The sequence below is a fragment of the Nansenia antarctica genome (genome assembly GCF_963989245.1).
Source record: "Nansenia antarctica genome assembly, chromosome: 1".
In the NCBI taxonomy this organism is placed as follows: Eukaryota; Metazoa; Chordata; class Actinopteri; order Argentiniformes; family Microstomatidae; genus Nansenia; species Nansenia antarctica.
In genome coordinates, this window is record NC_137674.1 from 53984136 (window position 1) to 54007831 (window position 23696).

At 42.5% G+C, this 23696-nt stretch overlaps 1 protein-coding gene across 2 annotated transcripts; it reads left to right on the forward strand.

The window, feature by feature from the left end:
• The first annotated feature begins 418 nt into the window (after positions 1-418).
• Positions 419-18588, forward strand: LOC308162366 (eukaryotic translation initiation factor 5-like). 2 transcript variants are annotated; one of them, XM_080536522.1, is made up of 12 exons: positions 419-476; positions 710-913; positions 1656-1935; positions 2326-2407; positions 2557-2729; positions 5430-5541; positions 7364-7479; positions 11788-11949; positions 13737-13898; positions 14902-15066; positions 15453-15587; positions 18102-18588. In XM_080536522.1, the coding sequence occupies exons 3-12, from the start codon at positions 1864-1866 to the stop codon at positions 18198-18200; spliced, it is 1278 nt and encodes a 425-aa protein (XP_080392648.1). In that variant the 5' UTR covers positions 419-476; positions 710-913; positions 1656-1863; the 3' UTR covers positions 18201-18588. The 2 variants fall into 2 exon arrangements, with proteins under 2 accessions (XP_080392648.1, XP_080392649.1); XM_080536523.1 differs by having other exon boundaries at positions 710-876.
• The last annotated feature ends 5108 nt before the right edge of the window (positions 18589-23696 follow it).

The window sequence follows — 23696 nt, forward strand, 5'->3', positions numbered from 1 at the left end:
GGAGATGACGCGCAATTGCTCTGATGAATGCCGACCTTTGGGGAAACCGGACGTTCGTCACTACACTTATGTACAGAGCCAATTACTTCCTGGTCCGATAAAAGGCAATTTTTGTCACTAAAATTTTTGTATATCGTTTTGTATATCACTTGGCTATATTTAGACAACAAAGACCACTAATAACTTGCCCTTGAGTCACAATCGGTGATATTATTTTCCTTTTCAGTAGTACAATGGCCATTGAAAGTTAAGCAAGTAAGTATACCAATTGTCATGCTTTTTTTCCGAGGTGAATAATTGTTTTGCAATATCTGTACTGGACTAAGTGATGATTGTCATGAGAATAAACAAGTTGAAAATAAAAAAGAAAGGAGTTGGCTTCACTGAAGTGATGGGCGGAGCTGGGGTAGAAGATTGACAGCAGACAAACATAATTGCGGCGTTGCAAACAGCTAGCTAGTGAGAACGTTGTGGAGGTGAGTGGAAGCAACTTTGGCAATAGAGAGTGATTTATCGTAAACTCATTCTCGAAAAAATACATGACCAATGGTTCAAACATAGCCGTGTACTCTGACCAATTTGGGGATTGTCCCTACTCTCCTGTCTTGTGCTCAGCGTTGTTGGCTAGCACTGTTGTTGGTTAGCTAGCGGTGCTACCTGTCATTTGCATTAGCAATTATTGCTGATTTGTCCGTCTGGTTTGTTCCAGATACCCCGTCTTCTCTGCGGGTTCCAGTTGTCCCCACCGAGGTCGGACTTGTGTCTCGGCACCGTTGTTATAACTGAATAACTACATAACTGAGCTGCCAGTCCGCAACACTCCACTACGTCTCTGGGCGACCAGCGGTGTGTTTATGTCTTTGTTTTACCAAAACGGTGAGTATCCGGACGACAGGAGCGACGGATGGGAAAGGTATTTCAACCTCTATCGTACTTTCCTCCCTACTTGTGTGTCTTCATGTTCCATGTCCACCTGATTGTGTTTGTGCGTTAACTCCCCTATATGGACCAATATGGCGGATTCCTTCCCTGGCGCACTCTTCACTGTGACGCACTCTGCAGCACATGCCAGGCCTGCCTGTAACCCTCTCAGTATGAGCTGCGATGTTACATTGGCATGTTCTTTCACGTTGTGTAGCCTACATTGCAACTGTGGTGTTTGGTTTGTTATGAAACCTAATGCACACGAGGTGGATCCATGTCTTTGGAATGTTCTCATGTGTGCGTTTGCCTATCCATTCTGTACCAGTGTTTGCCAGCTGTCAGCTGTTCAGATTTGTACTTCAAATGTTACTGTCAGCTTGTCATGTCTGCCCAATTTGTCAAACAGAAAGGACATTGATGGCAATAAATGTAATTAGTTATTCCAACTTGAATTAACAATTTAGAATTCATTCCTAGATGTGTTGCATGGCTCTTTTAGTTATGTGATGACTCATCACTAAAAAGATAAGACATTGGGATGCCTGTGCATATACTTGAGGACCTGTGTGCAAGCAAGGCAGGGAAACCCAGAGGGATTTGTCAAGTGCCTGCATCACCATGTGATTAGCGTCCAGCTATGTATACTCAGTACTCACACTGTTTTGCCATGATTTTCAGGATTGTCTAACCAATGTTCCTTATTTTCTCCCCCCCCCCCCCCCCCCCCCCAGAGCTGTTGCGCAGCTGTTGGAACCTGTGTGGGGGGAACTTAGCCTACAAGCGTGGAGTTTGCAGCCTCAGTGGCAAGACCTTTTTCATGTCCAAGCCCGAGTCCTCTTGCAGTCGTTTATGTCATCCCCCCTTTGCCAGACAGAGGATACCAAAAATTTGCAATCCAAGATCTTCCTGTCGTACTGATAGAGCCCACGGTGAGCCAAGATGTCCGTCAACGTCAACCGCAGTGTGTTGGACCAGTTCTACCGCTACAAGATGCCCCGTATAATTGCCAAGGTAGGTACTGGTAATCAGTGTAAGCAGAAGTTACCAGTACTCTACCTACTCAGCCAGGGTCAGCTGTTATTGTTAGGGTAATCTGGTAAATTGACATCATGATGAGGCGTTGATCCGGGAGAAAGGTTGGACATTTGGGATGTGCCCCCTTGTATTTGCATAAATGCAGTCTGGAGAGAACAAACGTGCAGTTTGTTATCCTGACGAGATGGGTTTTGTGAGATCGACATAATAGTGAAATAGATAGGTGTGCAGCATACTCCACTGTCTTTCTGTGCTTTTCTGTTCTTTTTCATGTCAGGAGAGCCTACATTTTGTGCATTGTCATTGGGAAGGTATTTCTGCTGTCAGAATTTTCTCACTGTTGTTTTCTCCCCATCTGGCCCCCAGGTGGAAGGCAAAGGGAATGGGATCAAGACTGTCATAGTCAACATGACCGATGTTGCCAAGGCTCTGAACAGGCCCCCCACATGTGAGTATACCCACCCACCCACCCTCTCTCCTCAGTACCATGCCTTTTGGCCACTAGTCTCGGATTGGACTAGCCACTGGATTGGATCTGTACATGTATATGCCTATTTGGACTTTGGTTTAAAAATCGACCTTTCTTTCCATATCCAGATCCCACCAAGTTTTTTGGTTGTGAGCTGGGTGCCCAGACCCAGTTTGATGCCAAGAATGACCGCTACATAGTCAATGGGTCCCACGAGGCGAACAAGCTCCAGGACATGCTGGACGGATTCATCCGGAAGTTTGTGCTGTGTCCCGAGTGTGATAATCCGGAAACTGACCTGGTAAATAGCCTTCATGCCAACGCCTCTTTGTGAATAAGGCCTGTCTAGTTTGGTGTCACCCACTTGATAATAGCTTGGGTTTGACATATCGGCCTATTTATAAAAAAGCAAATCCTCCTTCAGAGGGTTTAGGTTGGTTATCGATCAAATCTACTTGTCCTGCTGCATGAGAGGATGACCATTGACTCCCATGAGAAATAGAACATTGTATTATTATGTTATATTCTTCAATAATCAATGGCTATATATATATATATATATATATATATATATATAATTTAAAAAGTTAAACATGTATGTACCACGCTTGTGGAATACACTGGCACTAGTTTTAGCATTACATTGAGCAGTAACACCAATGAACCGATGACCTTACAGGACGTAAATTATTTCTGTATGATAATCTTGACACCGTCTTTTACAGACGGTGCACCATGACATCCCTACCACAGACATGGTTTAGGGTTAAACCGTAAACCTCGATTTTCGAAAATAGCCTAACCCTAACTGTTTTTGTCCGAATGACGAGCGAGCCGACAAATCCTGACGAGGCTGTGTATAAGATTTGCATGACGAAGGTGAAACGGGAGCAAGCAGAATCAGAGATTACTGCCTATTGTCGCAAGCCTGTAATTGATGGGTCCCCTTCTCTGGTGGAAATTAAATGAAGTCGAGCCAGCCGCTTTCCACTGATGTTTCGAAAATAGCAACATTTTTTGTCATTCGATTTTTGTATTTGAAAACTGAAATCCATTGAGCAGCAGTTGAAACTTTGCCCTAAGCTAATGAGAAAGAGGCAGTTCATTTGAGTAAGACCCTGTTCCAAGATGTCGTTCTTCATCGATCTTCCTTGCATCCTCGATAAGCAGAGCTAGGTATGTTAAGTGTTTCATGTATTTTATGTGTTCATTTATTTTCATGTACAGTGTAGTCTACTAAAGTGTGGCTTTCCACGTATATTTGTGAAACTATTAAGTAGTCTAATTGTGTTGCGACTGTTCGACATGAGTGTATTCAGGTTCGCAGAAAAGATAGGGCTTCATCATTTGAAATTGGCGGCTCCATCAAAGCACTACTATAACAATGTGATTTTGAATCCCGCGGTTTAACCGTAGACCCTAACCCGGTTCTATTTGGGGGCGGTTTAACGGTATAAAAAATTGGAAACCGTCCAATCCTGACTTGGTTGTTATTGTTGTCTGCTCCCTCAGGTGTTGTATCAGCTGTGCAGCCGACACATGTTTGGCAAGATTTCACAACAGTTTGCGTCATGGCATCGGAGCAGTAAATGGCATTCCCTATCTCAGATTCCAGATCCAACATTTTTATTCGAAGATCAGCCTGATACTGATGCTCAGTTGCATCTCTAATCTGTAATCAAAACAATTTGAAGATCTATAGAAGTCATTAGAAAATAGTTCCCCTCTGATCGCGGAATGCTCCCCATTATGAAAGAGGTCATTTTGAGGTCAAGTTGAGTTATTCACTAACAGGCATTTGTTAGCTCAGTCCACCATTTTAAGTTTGCTAGCTTATATGCCATTGCTTGTGGGTATTTTGTGTTCATGGATAAATGGAAAAGATGCCTTAACATGTGCTCCAGTAAGTGATATCTTCAAGGAAAGGCGGTAGAACAGATGCCTTTTTTAAAGTATTGAAACATGGCCAGGGTGTTGGTTTCTCACACCCACCTGTCTTCTGTTTGGGGTCTAACTAGGACCAGTCACTCCTTTGTTTTGCAGCGGATCACATGATGGAATGTTTTTCATCCAAACAGCCTTGTCTTCTGATGTGGCATCCATGTACAGTGTCGGGGGGGGGGGGGATGGATATGAACTTGATGCCCCTGCTATTTATTTTTTATTTTTGCTGACCATGCCGGTCTCTCATAAGGTCAACACTGTCGTTGGTCCGCACGGGGGGGGGGGGGGGGTCTGTTTTGCAGTGATGCATATCTAGGGAGGCCTTAATATGACCACATGCCAGGGCCATTGCTAACGAAAGAGAACAATTCAATGGAAGGGAATGTGCATAGTGACTCTTTCCACCCGCCTTTCACTGTTTGAACGAGCTGGCTTCACCCGTTCAGTTAGGGGGGAAAAAAGGAAGTTGCACAGGATTGTTATTGAACTAGCTAAATATCATTAGAAATGTGGCACATTTATTTAAGTGACACATGGTTGTTTCATAAAGCTGATTTGCCAGTCTTTTTCTTCCACAAAGAAAGGTGCCTATGAGATAGGACAGGAGAGCAAAAGTGTTCACTGTTACTGCAGCAGTTACTGCAACCCCTCCTCTCTGCAGTGTGGAGACACAGTGCTCTTGGAGACATGTCACATGATCACTCAGTGGGACTCGGGAAGCTGCACCAGAGAGGAAATTGTAACTCTGGTCCCTCTCTAGGCCAGAGCCATGTCAGCATGTTACTGTGGAAGAATGCATTTGCTGCAGATTTTTCAAAAGGATGTCAAAATTCTTGTGATCTTTTTTGGCCATGCTATGATCTTGATTCAGAAGTATTACTGATAGGTGTTTACTGTGAACAGTATGCTTATCAAAATGCATTAATACCATACAAAGAAATAGAGGTCTACTGGTTTTGACGTTATTGAAAATCATGTCGTAAGTATTTGAAAATACCTCAAAATACTAAAAGCTGTACTTCAGACGTCTCTTCCTTTTTATCTCCCCCCACCTCAGCACATCAACCCTAAGAAACAAACCATCGGGAACTCGTGCAAGGCTTGCGGTTACAGGGGCATGCTGGACACCCGGCACAAGCTCTGCACTTTCATCCTTAGGAACCCTCCAGGTAAGCAAGTCTAGGAACCATTAGGGCTAGAACAATACAACCTGTGTCCATATAAGTTAATCACCCAGATGCAATCATGTATTTTTTGTTTTGTTATCTGAGAAAAAAAGACATTGAGGCTGCAGCGCAGCTGTTAATAATTTACTAACTCAAACTGTGCAAGGCTGGGTTAAGAAATGGGAGGTAGCATGTAGCATGGTACACTCACCAAACACTTTATTAGGAACGCAATACTAATACTGGGCCTCCCTGGACCCTGGCCGCCTGTTGTTGTAGCCCATCCGCCTCAAGGTTTGACATGTGCATTCTGAGGTGCTTTTCTGCTCACCGCAATTGTACAGAGTGGTTATCTGAGTTACCTTAGCCTTTCTGTCCGCTCCAACCAGTCTGGCCGTTCTCTGTTGACCTCTCATCAACAAGGTGTTTCCATCCGTCGAAATGCCTCATGTTTGTTCTTCATTGTACCATTCTGAGTAAACTCTAGACTGTTGGGCAAACCCCAGGAGATCAGCAGTTTTCGAAAATACTCAAACCAATCTGTCTGGCACCAACAATAATGCCACGGTCTAAATTACTGATCACTTTTTTTCCCCATTCTAATGGTTGATGTGAACATTACCTGAAGCTGCTGACCCGTATCTGCAGGATTTTATGCATTGTATTGCTGCCACACGATTGGCTGATTAGATAATTGCATGAATGAGAAGTGCACAGTTGTTCCTAATAAAGTGTTCGGTGAGTGTATAGTGACCATACTGCAAAAAAAAAAAAACTGGAGCAGTGTCAACAACTTCTCTGTGAAACCAACTGACCAGGATGAACAGAGTAGGTTGCGAGTGATTCAATCCAAATTACTGGAGTCGACTGTGTCTAACGACTGACTCCATGGGGTTGGGCCTATAATGGGGTAAAGCCCTACAGGGCTCGACAGTGCGACTGTTTTGGTCGCATTTGCGAGTGAATATATTTCTGTGCGACTTGGAAATACATTCAATCGCACCAGTGCGACTAAAAGACTGCTGAACTACTGTCATGCGCAGTCAAACTTATGTGTATAAGCGATGGGGGAATGAAAACAGTGAACAGAAACGCGTGTCGCAGAAATGCTTCACGCTAGTCCTATATGCGCTTAAAATGCGCATATGGGATACAGCTCTCAGTTCGTAGCGCTGTGTTTTGTTAGCTGCTAGCTGCTAGCAGCGTCTGCTTCCGGTTTCATTACAAAGAGGTTAACCCTATATGTGCCTGAGGTCTAACAACATTCAAATGACTAACTTCATCTTTTTTCGGATTTCAATGTATGACACATCATTTGAAAGCTTATGATCCGTAGTTCCAATCCACAACACGTCACATTTGAAAGTGTTTATGTAATTTTTTTACATTTGAAAGTGTTTTTTGTTTATATATATTTATATTATACAATTTACCAGTCATATTCTGGAATGTGTCTAAATGTTAAAGTTCCATAAGTATAAGCAAAATAAGTAGCATTTAAAAAAACACGAACCGTGAACCGTGACCCAAAAACCGAGGTTCATACCGAACCGTGGGCCAACTGAAATTAATATTCTTACTTCCCCTTTACATTGTGTGAGTCTCCATTTTTATTACGGCCAAGAGCCGGTTATGATCATTTTGATATGTTATGATTATGATAATTTGTTGTCGTTGTTGACGAAAATTGCGCAATTTTCATTGTGCTACTGAAATTCTTGGTGTGCTACTAAATTGTTCAACCTGGTAGCGCAGTGCTACCTGGGGAAAAGGTAAGCGTCAAGCCCTGCCCTAGAATTCACCCTCGCTCCCCTTCTGCAAACAGAGGACATCGGGTCTGCTAAGAAGGAGAAGAAGAAGACCAGAAAGAAGGACAAAGAGAACGGCTCTAGTGGTGGTGAAGGAGGAAACCACAATGACATCGACGCCCCCGAGGCTGTGGTGAGTGCCACCTCATCGCCCTGTGCTAGCCACACCCCTTCAGTCAAAATCGAGAATTTTAACTTAGTTTGAAATGACACCCTATGTGTTTTTCTACTCTGTTTGGTTCCAAAATTACACATGTTTGAACATTAGACACGGTGGACTGGCAGCCATCTTGAATTTGACCTTTCCCGGGCCTCAGAGGTCAAATCTGACTTCCCTCCACATCTGAAAATAAATGGTAAAAATGGTATAAACGTCATGAAATGTCATGCTTTTCTCAAAAAGGGCACAATTCCTCATAATATGAGAGCTTTAGCTGCTAAAAAATACTGTATTTTCTTAAAGAATGTTATGAGTGTGTAATAACAGTTTTAAGGGAAGAAAAAAAAGGAATTGGATTTTACAAGTGTGATTGCACATAAATATTTAGCATGTTCAATTTGAAATATCAACTATATTTCATCTGTCCAAGAAAGTTTGTGGTGAAAACACCACTAAGATCTCGCTGGTAATGCCTCAGCTCTCAATAGCTTCGTGCTTTGAATTGCCGTAATAACCCTATATGGGTAGAAAGTGCAGCTTCTTTGCTTCTTTGCTTTCTATAGCACATATCGTTTAGGAATTACGGTAATGAGAACAACGCGTGTAAAATGCTGTTGGCACCGAGATGGCCAGTTTGTATGGGTTAAAAAGAGTACCGTGATTAATTTTTCGTTTTGAATAGTCACATTTGTATTGTTAATTAACTGTCTCGTGATGCATCGTTACATCCCTAATTATCACAAAGCAATATTTTCACAAATAAAAAGTTTGCTTACAATGTTTGTTGAAAATAGCCTGAGTGCTCTGCAGTAATTTTGCTGCTGAAAATATTTACCGTATTGTCCGGACTATAAAGGCCAATGCACACGGCGTGCGATTTTGTCGCAGGACAACATTCGATTGCAATGCACACGGCGTGCGATGCGATTTTGTCGCACCACAAAATTAGATTCTCAACTCACACCATTAAAGTCTATGATAAAATCTCATCCCAATGCACACGGCGTGCGATGCGATATTATCGCACTACAACATTCGATTCTCAATTAGGGCTGTCCCAAACGACAATTTTTCTAACGATTAATCTAGCGATTATTTTTCCGATTAGTCGTTTACTCTAACAACTAATTTAACGATTAGTCTAACGATTATTATTTTTTTCTGTTCGATTAATGTATCACTTAATTTTCCCCAAAATAATGGCTGTATTGTCTCTCTCTGTTTAACAGTGTCTTTATAAAGCACTCTGGGTAATAGCTGGCCATCAGGGTTTTTCCTGGCTCAAAATGAGGCGGAGGTGGTACCAGTGGTGTTTGACATCGGGGGGGACCCATGAAGCAGGGCTGTCTGGGGGTCCTTAAACATCAAACACTTAATTTCTTGCATTCTGGTGAATTGCACCAATTTGTGCCCTTTCTGCATCAATTTATGGTGGAAATGTCATTATTTATGTAAAGGAAAACACAATATTCAGGCACCAGATGACCATTCAAAATATAATGCAATATAAGGCTCTCGGGCATTCTGTACTTTCAAATATGTATTCTCCTTGACCAGTCAACATCAACTATCAGCTATTTCGCTAGCAAAAACGAAAGCTAACTTATTTGCGAAACAGCGGCCCCGCCACCACGTCGGCGCAGTGCTGCAATTGCAGTTTTACAGAAATTGCAATGACAGAAATCCACCAAGTGCAGCGCTTGTAGAAAATACGACCGTCAGTTTGTCGAGAGCTGGAGGCGGCTAGAAATATGACTGAGGCGGCCGCCTCATAATTCTCTATGCAGGAAAAACCAGAAGACAAGACATACAAACTGTGGTGAGCTACATTGCTTGTGTAACATTAGCTAGTAGCCTCCTCCATGTTTCCACTGGTCGCAGCCATGTTGTTTATTTGCGACGCACCGACGCACATTCCGCAAGTCGACGTATTGACGTAGCCGATTACGTCGACGCGTTGTCCCAGCCCTATTCTCAATTGTTACGTAGTCGGACCAGGCAGGCTGATTACAGAGTGATTACAATAGGCTCTACCAATATTGCTTGCCTTGCTTCCACAATTTCTCCAAGATACAACTGGGCAATCGTGCCTACATGCTCGATTGTTATTATTATCTAATATAGGCGTCTTGTATGTGAGATGGGCCGTGTAGCTATGTGACATGACACGGAAATAAATCATGCATGCAGTAATTCGTATAGCTAGTAATGTGTATAGTGGCAGCTGTGGGCTATATAGGTGTAGTGGCTGGCTGATGGTGATGTTCATATCTTGCCCTTTACTGTCAAACCGATGATTGAAACTGATGATAGATGATTGCTCCATCCACAATTGAAGATGTCAGGTTGACTGGTTGACAAGTTATGAGCTTTTCGTCATCCATTTCATCCGTTCAGGTTACAGGTAAATTAGAGACACGTACGTACAGTAGAGTAAATATTAATTTTGGGTTGCCAGATGTCCGGTTTTCAGTGGACAGTGTCTATACAACGTGTGTACAATTTGGCTGGTCATTCAGTCGTGCTAGATTAGAAATCTGGCAAACCCGTGCCAGTAAAATATAAATAACGTTACTTGCTCAAAGATTTACGATAGCCTTTTTGGCTGCACAGTACAAAATACAAATAACAACAATGATAATACTTTTTTAGTAATATTGTATAATACCCTCCCTAAAGCACGTATTTCATCAAAAACAAAACCAACATATTCATAAGAATGCAGGTATGCAAAGTTATAGATAAGTTCACTGAAAAAGCTTAATGTCAAGCCCTGACAACACTATATTTGTACTTTGAAATTGCATGCATGTATTATGTATGTTACACTAATGTTTTTCAAACTACTGTTACAATTAATTTGGTTCCGTTTGTATTGGAAACTGTTATTAAACAGTTTATAAGAGTACAGTAACGTAATAGACTAGTGTTTTGATGCTAGCTCCGAAATGTTAGCTAGCCAGCTAGCCACCTCTTTGTTTGTGAGCCAGGGCCAGCCAGGTAGAAACAAACAACTGTTACAATTAATTTGGTTCCGTTTGTATTGGAAGCTGTTATTAAACAGTTTATAACAGTACAGTACCGTAATAGACTAGTGTTTTGACGCTAGCTCCGAAATGTCTCCGCTCCGCCTACGACTCTCGTTTGGCACTACAATACCCTCCTTAAAGCACATATTTTATACTCTCGCAATGTAGTTGGCATCTTGGTGACGACGGCTCCAATCTCTCCCAGATCCACGTCAAACTCCTGTCTGTTCAACCTGAAGTAAGTTGTCTGGAGCGGTCCTCCTGTACACTACAGCCTCAACTGTTGACCAAGTTGAACTCTCATTTCATTGTGAGACTGCAGTATCTCGTAGACCCACAACCAACCGCCTCCTTTTAACATTATGGAAAATGAGTTGATGCTCAGCAAGCTAGCTGTCTATGACCGAAAGACGCGTGTAAAATGTATGCTCCAGTCTCTCCCCGTTATGAGTGACTCAATTAATTTAGATAGACCAGTTGAAGTTTCCCAATTGTCCCATTGTGACGCAACAATCTGTCGCACCACAAAATTTGACAATTTGACAGTGCAACAAAATCGCACGCCGTGTGCTTTGTCCCATTCAAAACAAATGGAATCGAATTTTCGCGGTGCGATTAAATCGCACGCTGTGTGCATTGGGAGGAGATTTTATCATAGACTTCAATGGTGTGAGTTGAGAATCGAATTTTGTGGTGCGACAAAATCGCACGCCGTGTGCATTCGGCTTCAGTCACACTTTTTTTTCATAGTTTTACATTACCGTCTACAGCCGCGAGAGGGCGCTCTGGGCTTGTGACAACTATATGCTGCTCCTGTACCACTGAAGAATTAACTGAAACATTAACGGGAGCTTGGTGAACTTGTTTACTGGTAACTTGCTTGTTGGACTAGCTGGTTGTTATGTTAATTTAGCCTATTCAGCCTCCCAGGTATGTTCTTTATGCTATTGTGTAGCTGAATAACAGTTAATGTGGTTTGTTATGTTAATTTAGCCTATTCAGCCTGTTGTTCTGTGTGCTATTGTGTAGTTGAATAACTTGCTTTTCCAGATTAAATGTCTGTTCTTGGTCTTGGATTTTGTGAAATACATTTCTAAATAAATGTGACTTATAGTCCAGTGCGACTTGTATGTGTTTTTTTGTTCATTACGCATTTTTAAGTGCGTCATGAAGAAAATACGGTAAGACAGCCAGAAATGCAAGAGCCACAGAGGTCCTTCTGTGGCTAAGATTCTCTTCCCGTCCTCTCCAGGACGGAGACGATGACGATGAGGACTGGGGGGAGGAGACCACGGAGGAGGCTCAGCGGCGCAGGATGGAGGAGATCAGCGAGCACGCCAAGAACCTCACCCTCAGTGAGGATCTGGAGAAACCCCTGGAGGAGAGGGTCAACCTGTTCTACAACTTTGTAAAGGTGATATCCCATTTATACACAGATGTTTACCTGTCAACTCCTTCCTTTTTTTAAGGTGAAGCCCCTTTATACACTGATGTTTACCTGTCACCTCCAGATATGTAGTACATTGTCGTACACATAAATCAGAATCAGAATCAGAAGACTTTTATTGCCATGACATGTAAACATGTTAGGAATTTGGTTTGGTACCATGGAGCACGGTTTACAGAAGGACAGGTGCAAGACAGGACAAGACAGTGCAAACCAACATCAAAGTGCAAGAGTCATAATTAATATAAATATAAAGTGCAGAGATTCAAGTGTTCAAGTGATTCATATCCAGACAGTCCAGTGGGGGTGGAGGGAGGGTAGATAGATAGGGGTCAGGTCAGGGGGGGGGGGGGGGGGGGGGGGCATTTAGGAGCCGGATGGCTGTGGGGAAAAAGCTGTTGGTATGTCGGACCTTCACAGTATTTATGGACCGCACCCTCCTGCCTGAGGGGAGCGGGGCGAAGAGACCGTGTCCTGGGTGTGCGGGGTCAGCCATGATCTTCCTGGCCCTCCCCAAAGCCCTACTTTTAAACAGGGCCTCTAGGGGGGGCAAAGGGCAGCCAATCACCCTCTCCGCCGAGCGTATCACCCGCTGCAGCTTGGCCTTGTCCTTGGCCGCTGCAGCGGGGAACCAGATGATGATGGCGGAGGTGACGATGGACTCAATGATGGCCGTGTAGAAGTTCACCAGCGTGGTCTTAGGAAGGTGGAATTTCCTGAGCTGCCTCAGGAAAAACAGTCTCTTCTGGGCCTTTTTTGTGAGGGCGTTGATGTGGGGCCCCCACTTCAAGTCCCGAGAGACTGTCACCCCAAGGAAGCGGCATGACTCCACTGTGGTGACTGGAGTGCCTCCCAGTATGATTGGAGAGGGAGGGGGTGGGTTCCTCCTGAAGTCCACTATCAGCTCCACTGTCTTAAGAGCATTTAGCTCCAGGTTGTTCCGGGTGCACCAGGAGACCACCAAGTCAATCTCGCTCCTGTAAGCAGATTCATCCCCCTTGGAGATGAGCCCTACCAGGGTGGTATCGTCCGCGAACTTGAGGAGCTTGACCGACTGGTGGCTGGAGGTACAGCAGTTGGTGTAGAGGGAAAACAGGAGGGGAGACAGGACGCAGCCCTGCGGGGAACCGGTGCTGATGGTCCTCAGCTCAGAGATGGACTTCCCGAGCTTCACCCGCTGGGTCCTGTTGGACAGAAAGTTCGTGATCCACCTGCAGGTGTAGTCAGGCACCTGCAGTGCAGAGAGCCCACACTCCAGTATGGGTGGCAAGATGGTGTTGAATGCCGAACTGAAGTCAACGAACAGGATTCTGGCGTAGGTCCCGGCCGTGTCCAGATGTTTTAGGACATGGTGACTACAGAGGTCAGGGCAACGGGTCTGTAGTCATTCAGGCCTGTGATCCTCGACTTTTTGGGGACAGGGATAATGGTGGAGGACTTGAAGCAGGCTGGTACCTGACAGCACTCCAGGGAGGAGTTGAAGATGTTGCTGATGCAGCATCAGAATGACGGGACGGTAAAAGCTTTTTTTAAATTTATTTTTTTATACGTTTTAGGGGATTTCTGCTTTATTGGGATGGACAGTAGAGATTGACAGGAAAGATGGGTGAGGGAGAGGCGGGATGACATGCAGGATATGTTGACGGCCGGAAACTAAATGGGGACCCTGCGATTACATGGCTGACGCCTTAGTGTGCTTTGCCACCAAACGCCCGGTAAAAGTCACTTTTAACCCCTCGTCCACCCACCCACAGCAAAAGAAGGAGGACTGTGCCATCGACTCATCAGACAAAGAGATCCTGGCCGAGGCGGAGCGTCTGGACGTGAAGGCCACGGCTCCTCTGATCCTGAGTGAGCTGCTGTTTGACGAGAACATCCGTGACCAGATCAAGAAGTACAAACGCCTCTTCCTGCGTGTGAGTTGCATCAGCTACACATCCACTCTGTTGTTCGTTATAGTTCCGTTCATCACTTAGCTGAGTGCCTAACTCATGAGGTCTATGCTGTAAAAATAGTTAGGGCACAGGTCGGTGCCGAAACACTAGTCGATAGACATAAAGCTCAATGCTGCAACATTTCTCATCAGACATGTTGTAGCACTGATCTCATCTTAGACATGACGTCAATGCATCTACTCTTCTTCTGGTTCAAGAGTTAATTCGTTTATTAAAAATAAATCACAAATTTACACAGAATACCCCATGTCAAAGGGAAAATGTATTTTTTTTTAAATGTTTACTAATTAATTAAATAAATGAACTGATGAAATGTTTTACGTCAGTAAGTATTCACCCCCTTTCCCATGACCCTGAAAAAATTTCTTCAAATCACTTGATACATTGAGTGCAAGGATAATAGTTATTGTGATTTCGGAATTAATATATTTTGTTTTTATACAGTCTGATTTGCATTGGAATCAATTTCACACTGTGTGGATCAGGTTGTCATTACAAACTCAGCAAATGCAACAAAGAGGAACATCACTAGATTTTTTTGTAAGTCTGCCCAGGCCTCGCATTCTTAGGCACTTTTTTTCTTCCTCTCCATTTGCTGCATGTGCAAATCAGAGACCTTATAAAAATGAAGATATTCATTCCGAAATCACATTTATCCTTGCGCTCAGATTCAGAATTCAACGTATTGAGCTAATTTTAAGAATGTCATAACAAAGGGCACCCCAAATAGTTTAAGACAATGTCTATGTATTATAGTATGTTACAGTTGTTATACGTTATAGTCAATGTCAATACTTTTTTACATTATGCGGTATTTTGTGTCGATTAGTGACAAAACAAAGTCAGGTTGTAACGCAACAACATGTGGAAAATATGGGGAGAACAGGTCTTATTTACATTCCCCACATGCTGGTTATGCATCAGCTCATCTTGACTGTGGGTCCATTTCTTCTCTCGTCGCCAGTTTTGCCACAATGACAAGAAGGCCCAGAAGTACCTGCTGGGGGGCTTTGAGTGCCTAGTGAAGCTGCACCAGGCCCAGCTTCTGTCCCGCGTGCCCCTGGTCCTCAAGGACCTCTATGACGCCGACTTAGTCGATGAGGATGTCATCTTTGCCTGGGCAGAAAAGGTAGCAGCAGTGAATTAGCTTTAGGAACATTTGTTTCTTTGGGTATAGCTAGCAAACAAACAAGACTATTGTCTCAGTGCATATGAATACAATACAAACATTATGAACTAACACCCAACCTCAGACCCCAAAAAAGCAAGCCAAGGAAAAACTTCACTGTGGGGAGAAACATAAGGCACTGTGGCAAGGAAAATGCATTTTAAAATTACTTACTCGTCCTTGTCACCTAAGCTTTAAATGGTCTAACACTGATGACAAGATTAAGGACTTCTAGATGAAGTGTAAAATTTGCCTGGAAAGAAGTGGTTCTTCTGAATTCTTCATTTGCCCTTGAACATAATATGCAGTTTAATATCCTACCACTTTAACCTGTCGGACTTGATTAGGTGTCCAGGAAGTATGTCTCCAAGGAGCTGGCCAAAGAGATCCACGCCAAGGCGGCCCCCTTTGTCAAGTGGCTGAAAGAGGCGGAGGTGGAGAGCGAGGGGAGTGAAGAGGAGGAAAATGATGATAACGTGGAGGTAAATGGCCTACTATGCTATGCTCAGTCACCAACAGACACCACGCTGTTACCAACCAAACAAATAAAAGCGTACAAATGGGAAACTATCGCTTTAACAAATCAACTGCAAAGAATAAAAATAAAAAATAAAAAGGGCCGCTACCCACATGTTTAGCTGTGTTACTCATTCCATGAATGTATGATCCTTACAAGTTGTACCTCATTGTAAAGGTGACCAATCAGGCTTTCCAACGATATAAAATACAATACCAATTGGTATTATTAAAGGGGAGGAATAATCAACTAAAAAAGTGTTTCCGAACTTTTTTTGAGGGGTTTATTAACTCAGGATGTGCTAGCAAAATAGAAGGGAAAGGGAAAATTAAGCACTATTATAACATTTTAAGATGCACATTTTTCAAAAGCTCTTATGTATCTTTACATTTAAATGCAGCCCTTATTTTACATTAAATTAGAAAATAACATTTATTTATTATTAGAGTCCCTCCAGTTCAATGTGAAAATTGACAAATATTGTTGAAATATGATTGAATTGTACTTATATGGCACTGAATCATAACGCAATCTAGACATTATGATGTTCTGGACCTTTGCTTGAGGAAACTTTCTCTAACTGGTCCTTGTTGAATTTTAATTGAATACCCCTGCCATAGTTTATCTGAAGAGTTGAATAAGATTACTTGAAACGGTAGTTTCCATAAAAGTTAAGCGAATTTCGCTTGAATGAATGCGAATCATGATATGTGGAGCGTTTCCATTAACTTGGTTGGAGCGAATAAGCTAGGCTACGTAAAACGTAATTTCGTCAGTATTTACATAGTTTGATGTAAAGAACTCTCCCAATTGCAATGCAAAAAACACATACAAAATCTTTTTAAAAGTACAATAAAGCTTTATTTCTTTTAACAAAGTGTGGTGTGCATCTCCAACAGTGCGATGGAAACGCACCTAGTGTGAACTTGTGTGACATGACCTCAGTCACCGGTTCATAAAGTCGACTTCTCCTTTCACCAGTTGCTCAGGCAGACTAGTTTGTTGATATTTCCAGATGACAGAGCTGACCTCTTCTTCTGCACAATTTGGCCAAAGAAAACAGTCTCACATGGCACTGTTGAGGCAAGTGTAGCCAAGTACCTTTGTGCAATATTGGCCAGCTTACCATGGCCAACCACCACTCTAGTGGCTCTGCCCTATACCTGTCTCGAGATTTGTCTGTGGACAGTGCCTCATCAGATTCTGATTCTGGACACAGAAATGTTAACTCTTCGTGATGTGAACAAGATGGCGTAGTAGAAGCCTCTCGGCTGCTCTTAAGTTTGTTTGAGCAAATTGAGAAAATACACTAAACTGTACTAAACTGCATTAGTTTTATAACTTTAATAGCCTGTTTATTGCTTTCCGCAATGGCTGGCCGAACGCCCAAAAATAAAGAACCAGCGGACATGCCAATGGACGGCGACGAGAACCCAGAGAGTAGAGAGTACCCAGAGAGTACACTAAAAAGATATTTCAATACAGTGGAGATGAACTCTAACAAATAATTAGATCGACTGGAGTCCCAACTGGGAACCATGGAAGCAACACTGACCAAACACGCTGAGGAGATTAATACCGTCCAATCACCTCCAAGCTACAGGAGCGTGTAAAGGAATTCGAGGCCACTACTTCCCAACAGAGCAAATTGCTAGTTCAGCTTGAATCCACACTGGCATCCTTCAAGGAACAGAAGGGACAACCTGCGACTGATCTATCTAAAGGAGGGAGAAGAATCAGGGAATGCAGTATCCTACCTTACTGCCAACATAATGGTTCCCCTCTCTGGCTGACAAGCCGCTGGAGATCATGCGGGCTCACTACAGCGAGTACACCTCGAAGCTCAGATGGCCCTGCTATCCGCTCATGAAAGAAACATCACACAATAATGAGAATTACATCAACATACTATTCATAAAACGTACATAAAAATAAGATCAAACATGACTGTTCTTATTGAAACGGGTTGATTTGATGAAAACGTGTTAAGTTGTGTCAGCTGGGTCAGGCAATTCCTTTGACTCCCAAGCATAGAGAGTGATTAGTGTGTAAACATCATAAGTGGTCACGAATGTAACCAACGACTTATCATTATTACAACCCAGTATACAAATCAGTCTGTCCCTTACAGTATTAACTGCGTTTGCCACGCATGTCAGTAGAACATAATAATATGATTCATGTGTGTTAAAAAATGTAACGCTTTAAGGTTTCCAGATTAATCACGAGTGTTAACATTGACAGCCATATTTAATATCAATGTCTGGTCTAAATTTCATGTAAATAACTGCAATAGAAATATGTTGAATTAAAAAATGTTGATGTGTTGAATACTTATTTTCCCCACTGCATATAGGAAAAATCTGAGTCATGAAAATGGTCTTGATTTCATTTGATCTCAACTCGCTTGAGAAATGAGCTGTACAAGGATGACGGAGTTGATCCAAATAACATGTATCTTTCTCCCCATGTTTCTCAGGTGGTGTACTCTTCTTCTGCCCGCGAGCTAAAAGTGGAGACTGTGAAACCGGAGACGCGTGACAAGGACGTGGATGACATTGACATCGATGCCATCTAGTAGCAAAAGGACTCCACTGGAGTTTGAAACCTTTTTGTAAAGTGCTCTGATGGGAAAAACTAAATAACAGCATGCCTTTGGTCCCCCTCGACCTTCTCCTCCCATCCTTCTCTTATGCTGCTTTGTTGAACCTTCCAGTAGCCGGACAGCATCCTCTGCTATAAGCTCTGTACTCCGGCTAACCTTCCTGCTACAAAAGATGCACCTTTACTTCGCGCCACTTCCATAGCCTGCTTTAGGGAGTTGCTGTTGTATTTGTATTATGGGTGGAGGGTGTGTATTATGGGTGGAGTGTGTATTATGGGTGGAGTGTGTTATGTGTTTAGGTTGATGCACATGCATTTGTTTTCTCCCTGTATTTTCTTTCAGCTATCATTAAAGAATGTTTGCCGTTTATGTATTTGTGTTATTTTTAGAGAAAATATTGTCAACTGTCACTTATGACAACTTTGTGATCTGAAAGGGCCTGGGAGCGTACGGCCTGTGTAAGGCCTATCTTGATGTTAAGTACACGTCACTAGTTCATTGTCAGCTATTAGTCTATTGATAGACAGGCAGACTTGTAGGGAGGCCACCAAAGCTGAACATTTGATTGATTGGAGTTAATACACCTATTAGGCAATACTGATGTAATACTGCTACAACAGTACGGTTACTATACTACCTTCCGTCAAGATCAGCTTTATAAATACAAGAAAGCAGTGACCTCACATGGGCCACATAATCCACAACCATGCTGCAGGAATTACTACAGTGAGCACAGACATTCCCACGACAAGGCCAAGATCAGAGGATTTTCTTCTCTTCTTATAAGATCAAATAACCTTATGTAAAGTATTTGGTTACTTAATCATCAGTGGGTTTTAGGAAGCAGTGATTGGATGTGTTGAATTGAGAACAAAGGGATCAGTGTGATAAAACACCAAGTTTTGCAATGGGCTGACAGCTGGTTTTGTGGACCCTAGTAGCCCTCAACTGAAACCACAAGGTGGCACCATTGATTTAAACAAAGATTCATTTCACAAGCATAAGTGTGTTGTTGAGTCCAATTGTCAGCAATTTGCCATTCAAAACACTAGGGGGAGCTGTCTGCAAGTTAATTGTTAATCCAACAGAAATTCCAACACATTCACCAATCAATGAGTGAAATTAAAAGAGCTGAATGTCAAAACACATAATCTGCAGCCTAATTGAAATACTGAATTGACATTAATTCTTACCAGTTGTGTGTGTATATCATGTTGATGTATTATTATGTTATTATTGGGAATATGGGTAAATACTTAAGTGACAGGTATAGTGGATGGTAGATCAGCTATGTTGATTATGTTGCCATTAAACACACTTATTGTATCCAGCCACAACATTTTGACCTCCAAAGGGAAGGTCTCCCTGTGTCTAGAATAGACTCCTATTATTACTGTATTACAGGGTGAAATGTAGAAATGATGTACCGTATTTCTACAACAATGATATCCAGCTACAGTATGCTGCAAGTAGAATTGTAAGAGCCAATTATAAGGAAAGAAAATCACAATTTATAGCACTGAATCCATTCATGTCTTGACCAACCCTCAAACAGTGGTACATAAGTCACTCTTATATAATATATTTTCATCCTAAACTACACGCATGAAGCTTTTAAACCACATACAGGTAGGAAGACCTGAAAGACCACAATGATGCAATTCCAGTTATGAGTGTTTTGTGGTCATGTACCTCAAACGATGGGTTGGGTTGTTGATAGTGAGGGAAGTGTGTGTGTGTGGAAGATAGAGAGAGACAATGTGTTTAGTATGCATATGATTGTGTGTGTGTGTGTGGGGGGGGGATCCCCCCGGCCCGTACAAAGACACCTTTGTGCTAATGAGGTGAGGTCAGTGTAACATATGGTGAACTCCCAGGCTCCTCTCTGTTGCCTACCCTCCCTATAACTGCCTTGTTTTTGCCATGGAGACCATCTTATGGTGAATGCAGATGAAATCTGTTATTCTCAAGTGAAGAGAGAGCAAAAGAAAAACAATGAGTTCTCGAATTGAATCACCCAATATTTAAATGGTTTTAGCATTAAATCATTCTTGTATCAGTCTTACTGTCCGTAATAGTTTTGTGTACCTCCTTTCCAGTTGTTGTTGTTTTGTCTCCCCCATCTCTTATCACTCTCTGTCCCCTCTTTCTCTCCCAACCTCTTTATTTTCTCTATCTCTCTCTTTCATTTCTCTCTCTCTCTCTCTCTCTCTCTCTCTCTCTCTCTCTCTCTCTCTCTCTCTGTGAATAGACCCTTGTATGGTTTGTGTGGGCCACACAGGAAGTGAACTACGAGAGGTGCGGCTCATCCTCTCATATGAGAAACACAAGACAGGACATTGCCTGTGTGTGTGTGTGTGTGTGTGTGTGTGTGTGTGTGTGTGACTAGGATAGCTAGTCTGAGATCTGGATTGTGACCTCCGCAACACAAAGCTCAGCAAAGAAAGTGATTCCCCTAAAGTAATTATCATAGAAGGAGATACCTCTTTAACATATCAACCCTATGATTCATCACATACACCAACATACAGGATCCATTGTATGCCTATCAGAACAACAATCACTTGTGATTGACACTTTGTGATGCAGGAAACAAGGAGAGGTCCATTATTGACCCAGCAACCCTAACCACTAACCACTAACCAACCCTAACCACTACCCAACCCTAATCACTAAACAAAGTCACTACTGCTTCACTTGGTATAATCCATAGGCTACATATTAACCTATTTAACCAGTAAATATTGTAACCTAACCTTCTATCTATTTAATGTCCTTCTATAATTCCAACCTTACAGTGCCCTGTGTAAGTAATGGGACAGTGAAAATTAGTTTCTTCTTTTGATTCTACAATTGGTCAGGTGTTTTCCGTCACATCATTTGTGCAAGCATAAGAGAGCTCTTAATGTCTAGTATTTATTCTAGGTTTTGCATTTGCCTTTGGAGTCTCCTATTGGTGTCTGTCAACATGAGGACAAAGGAGGTGACAATGAAAGCCATTATTAGGCTGACAAATCTGAAACATCTTGCAAAATTAACAGTATTTAGACAGAAACATTAAAATGAAAAAAAGGCATTGGTAAGCTCAGCAATCACAAACTGTCTGGAAGGACAAGGAATACTTCCACAGCGGATGACCGAAGAATTCTCACCATAATTAAGAGAACCCCGAAAACTACTGTCCCAATGATCAGGAACACACTCCAGAAGGTAGATGTGACTGTGTCAGAGACTACCATCTACAGAATACGTCACCAGCCAAACTACAGATGCTCAAAAAGGATGGCCAGGTTACAGTTTGCTAAAAAGTACCTAAAAAGTCTGCAGAGTTCTGGAAAGGGGTCTTGTGGACAGATACAATGTATCTTAGCATGTACCAGATTGATTGCAAGTGGAGTGTTTGGAGAAAAAAGGATCTGCCTAAGATTACAGCATACCACCTCATCTGTGAAACATGGTGGAGGGGGTGTTATGGTTTGGGCTGGAACTGGAACTGGCTAACAAGACACAATGTTGTATTCTGAAGTATACAGAAACATCTTATCTGTTTGAGTACAAGCAAAAATGCCTCCAGTCCAAATTCATTGGATGGTGCTTCATCATACAGTAAGACAATGGCCCAAAACATAGCAACTATGGTGTTTTTCAAGCCATAATGTGGAACAGTTTTTTTTACTGGCCAAATTAAGACTTAAACCCAATTAAACAATTTCCTGATGATAAGATTTTAGACAAAAGACCTCTAAACAAACAACAACAATACGTCCTTTGAATGCAATAACTGCCTGAAGTGTGTGACCCATTGACCCCACCAGATGCTGGGTATCATTCTATGGTGTATGGTGGTGCTCTGTCAGGCATGTACTTTATTCAGTTGTTTATCTCCTGGGACGTTACGTTCCACTTGACTTTACCAGCATAGGAGTTAGATGGACTGCCCCTTTAAATTAAATTTGACAAAATAAGACTGTGCAACCCCACGAAACTGATTCTGAAACGTATTTTCTAGTTATATTAAAAAAATAAAAATAAAAAAATATCTAAAATCTAACAATAGAACGGAGGGGGCTGGTGACGAGTATCTCATGTGTTGTGCAGCAGGTAGATGTGTTTCTCCAGTCGACCTGATCACCCTAGCAACAACACACAGCACTGCTGCGACTGGAGCCAATCAGCTTTACAGCCACTCTGTCCTCACTTCCTGGGTTTGGCTTCAGGGTTGCCATGTCCGCGGTTTTCACGCCAAATTGGGCTACTTTGAAAACGAGGTCGCTCTCTGATCCAGTGATATAATAGCGAGGCAGGTTGTTGCTGAGTGAACGAGAGGGAAGGGGATGGGAGGGGAGGGTGTTTGTGTGTGTTGAGAGAGCATTATCAATCACTTCTATAGCTCAGATTAAATAAATGGTGGTGTGATGAACAAACCACAGGGACAAATGCAGATAATGAATGAATGAATGAATGAATGAATGAATGAATGAATGAATGAATGAATGAATGAATGAATGAATGGTCTTTATTGTCATTGATATAGTACTACAGGTACCAAACAACGAAATTTGGGAGGGGGGCCTCCCCTGGTGCTAGGAAAAAAATACTAAAAACAAGAAGGGAAAAAGAGCTGGTTTACATAAAATAAAGGCTATGTACACTATCCACTATACTATACTACTATACTATACAAATAAAACACTGTGCTGTACTCTATGCTATGCTATAAATATCCTAACATTTCCTATCTCTGAACCTTATGTACCCGAGGGTTGTCATATTGCACATAGTGTTATTGCACATTCATTTAAAGTGTCGCAGTTTGCAGGTTTGAAATGTTCACAGTTGTGTTTCAGTACAGTAAAGCAACTGTAACAGTTGTATTTAGACTATCATTATGAGAAGCATGGATGGATACATGCAACTCCTCTCTCTAGCTGTGAACATTGGGCTAGTTTTCACCGGCCATATGGGCGGGTTTTGAGTGTCCATGTTAGCCAGACCTGGCAACCCTGTTTGGCTTGGCACTCTTCGGCTAGTAGGCAGCCATCTTGGATATAGCGACCAAGCGAGCCAGCCCTTACTTCTGAGATTGGAGGACTTGAGCCGAGCCGTCTTGCGGAGTAGCAGCACCTTGGTGAAGCGGGGCGGTGGTCGTCTAGAGGCGGACATCAACAGGAACTCAAACCGACAAAACTGGCTACAAATTCTGAGACCGGTTTGACGGTTTCACTCCCCCTCCCCTCCCCTCCCCCCTTTCCTTGTCTGGACGGTCTGTGCATTTGTTGGGGGGGCCTGTCTGTAGAAGTACTGTTACAGTTTATTTGGCATAACAGAATAACGTTTCCGAAGTGGAACAATTTCAGCTCAGGGTTATGGTTTGTTTTTGGTCAACTTTGTGTGGGCAGTTGTCTTTTTCGCATCCTGTCTCACCGGTACATGGTGAGTTGTGCAGGCCTACAGTAATGAGGTTACCTA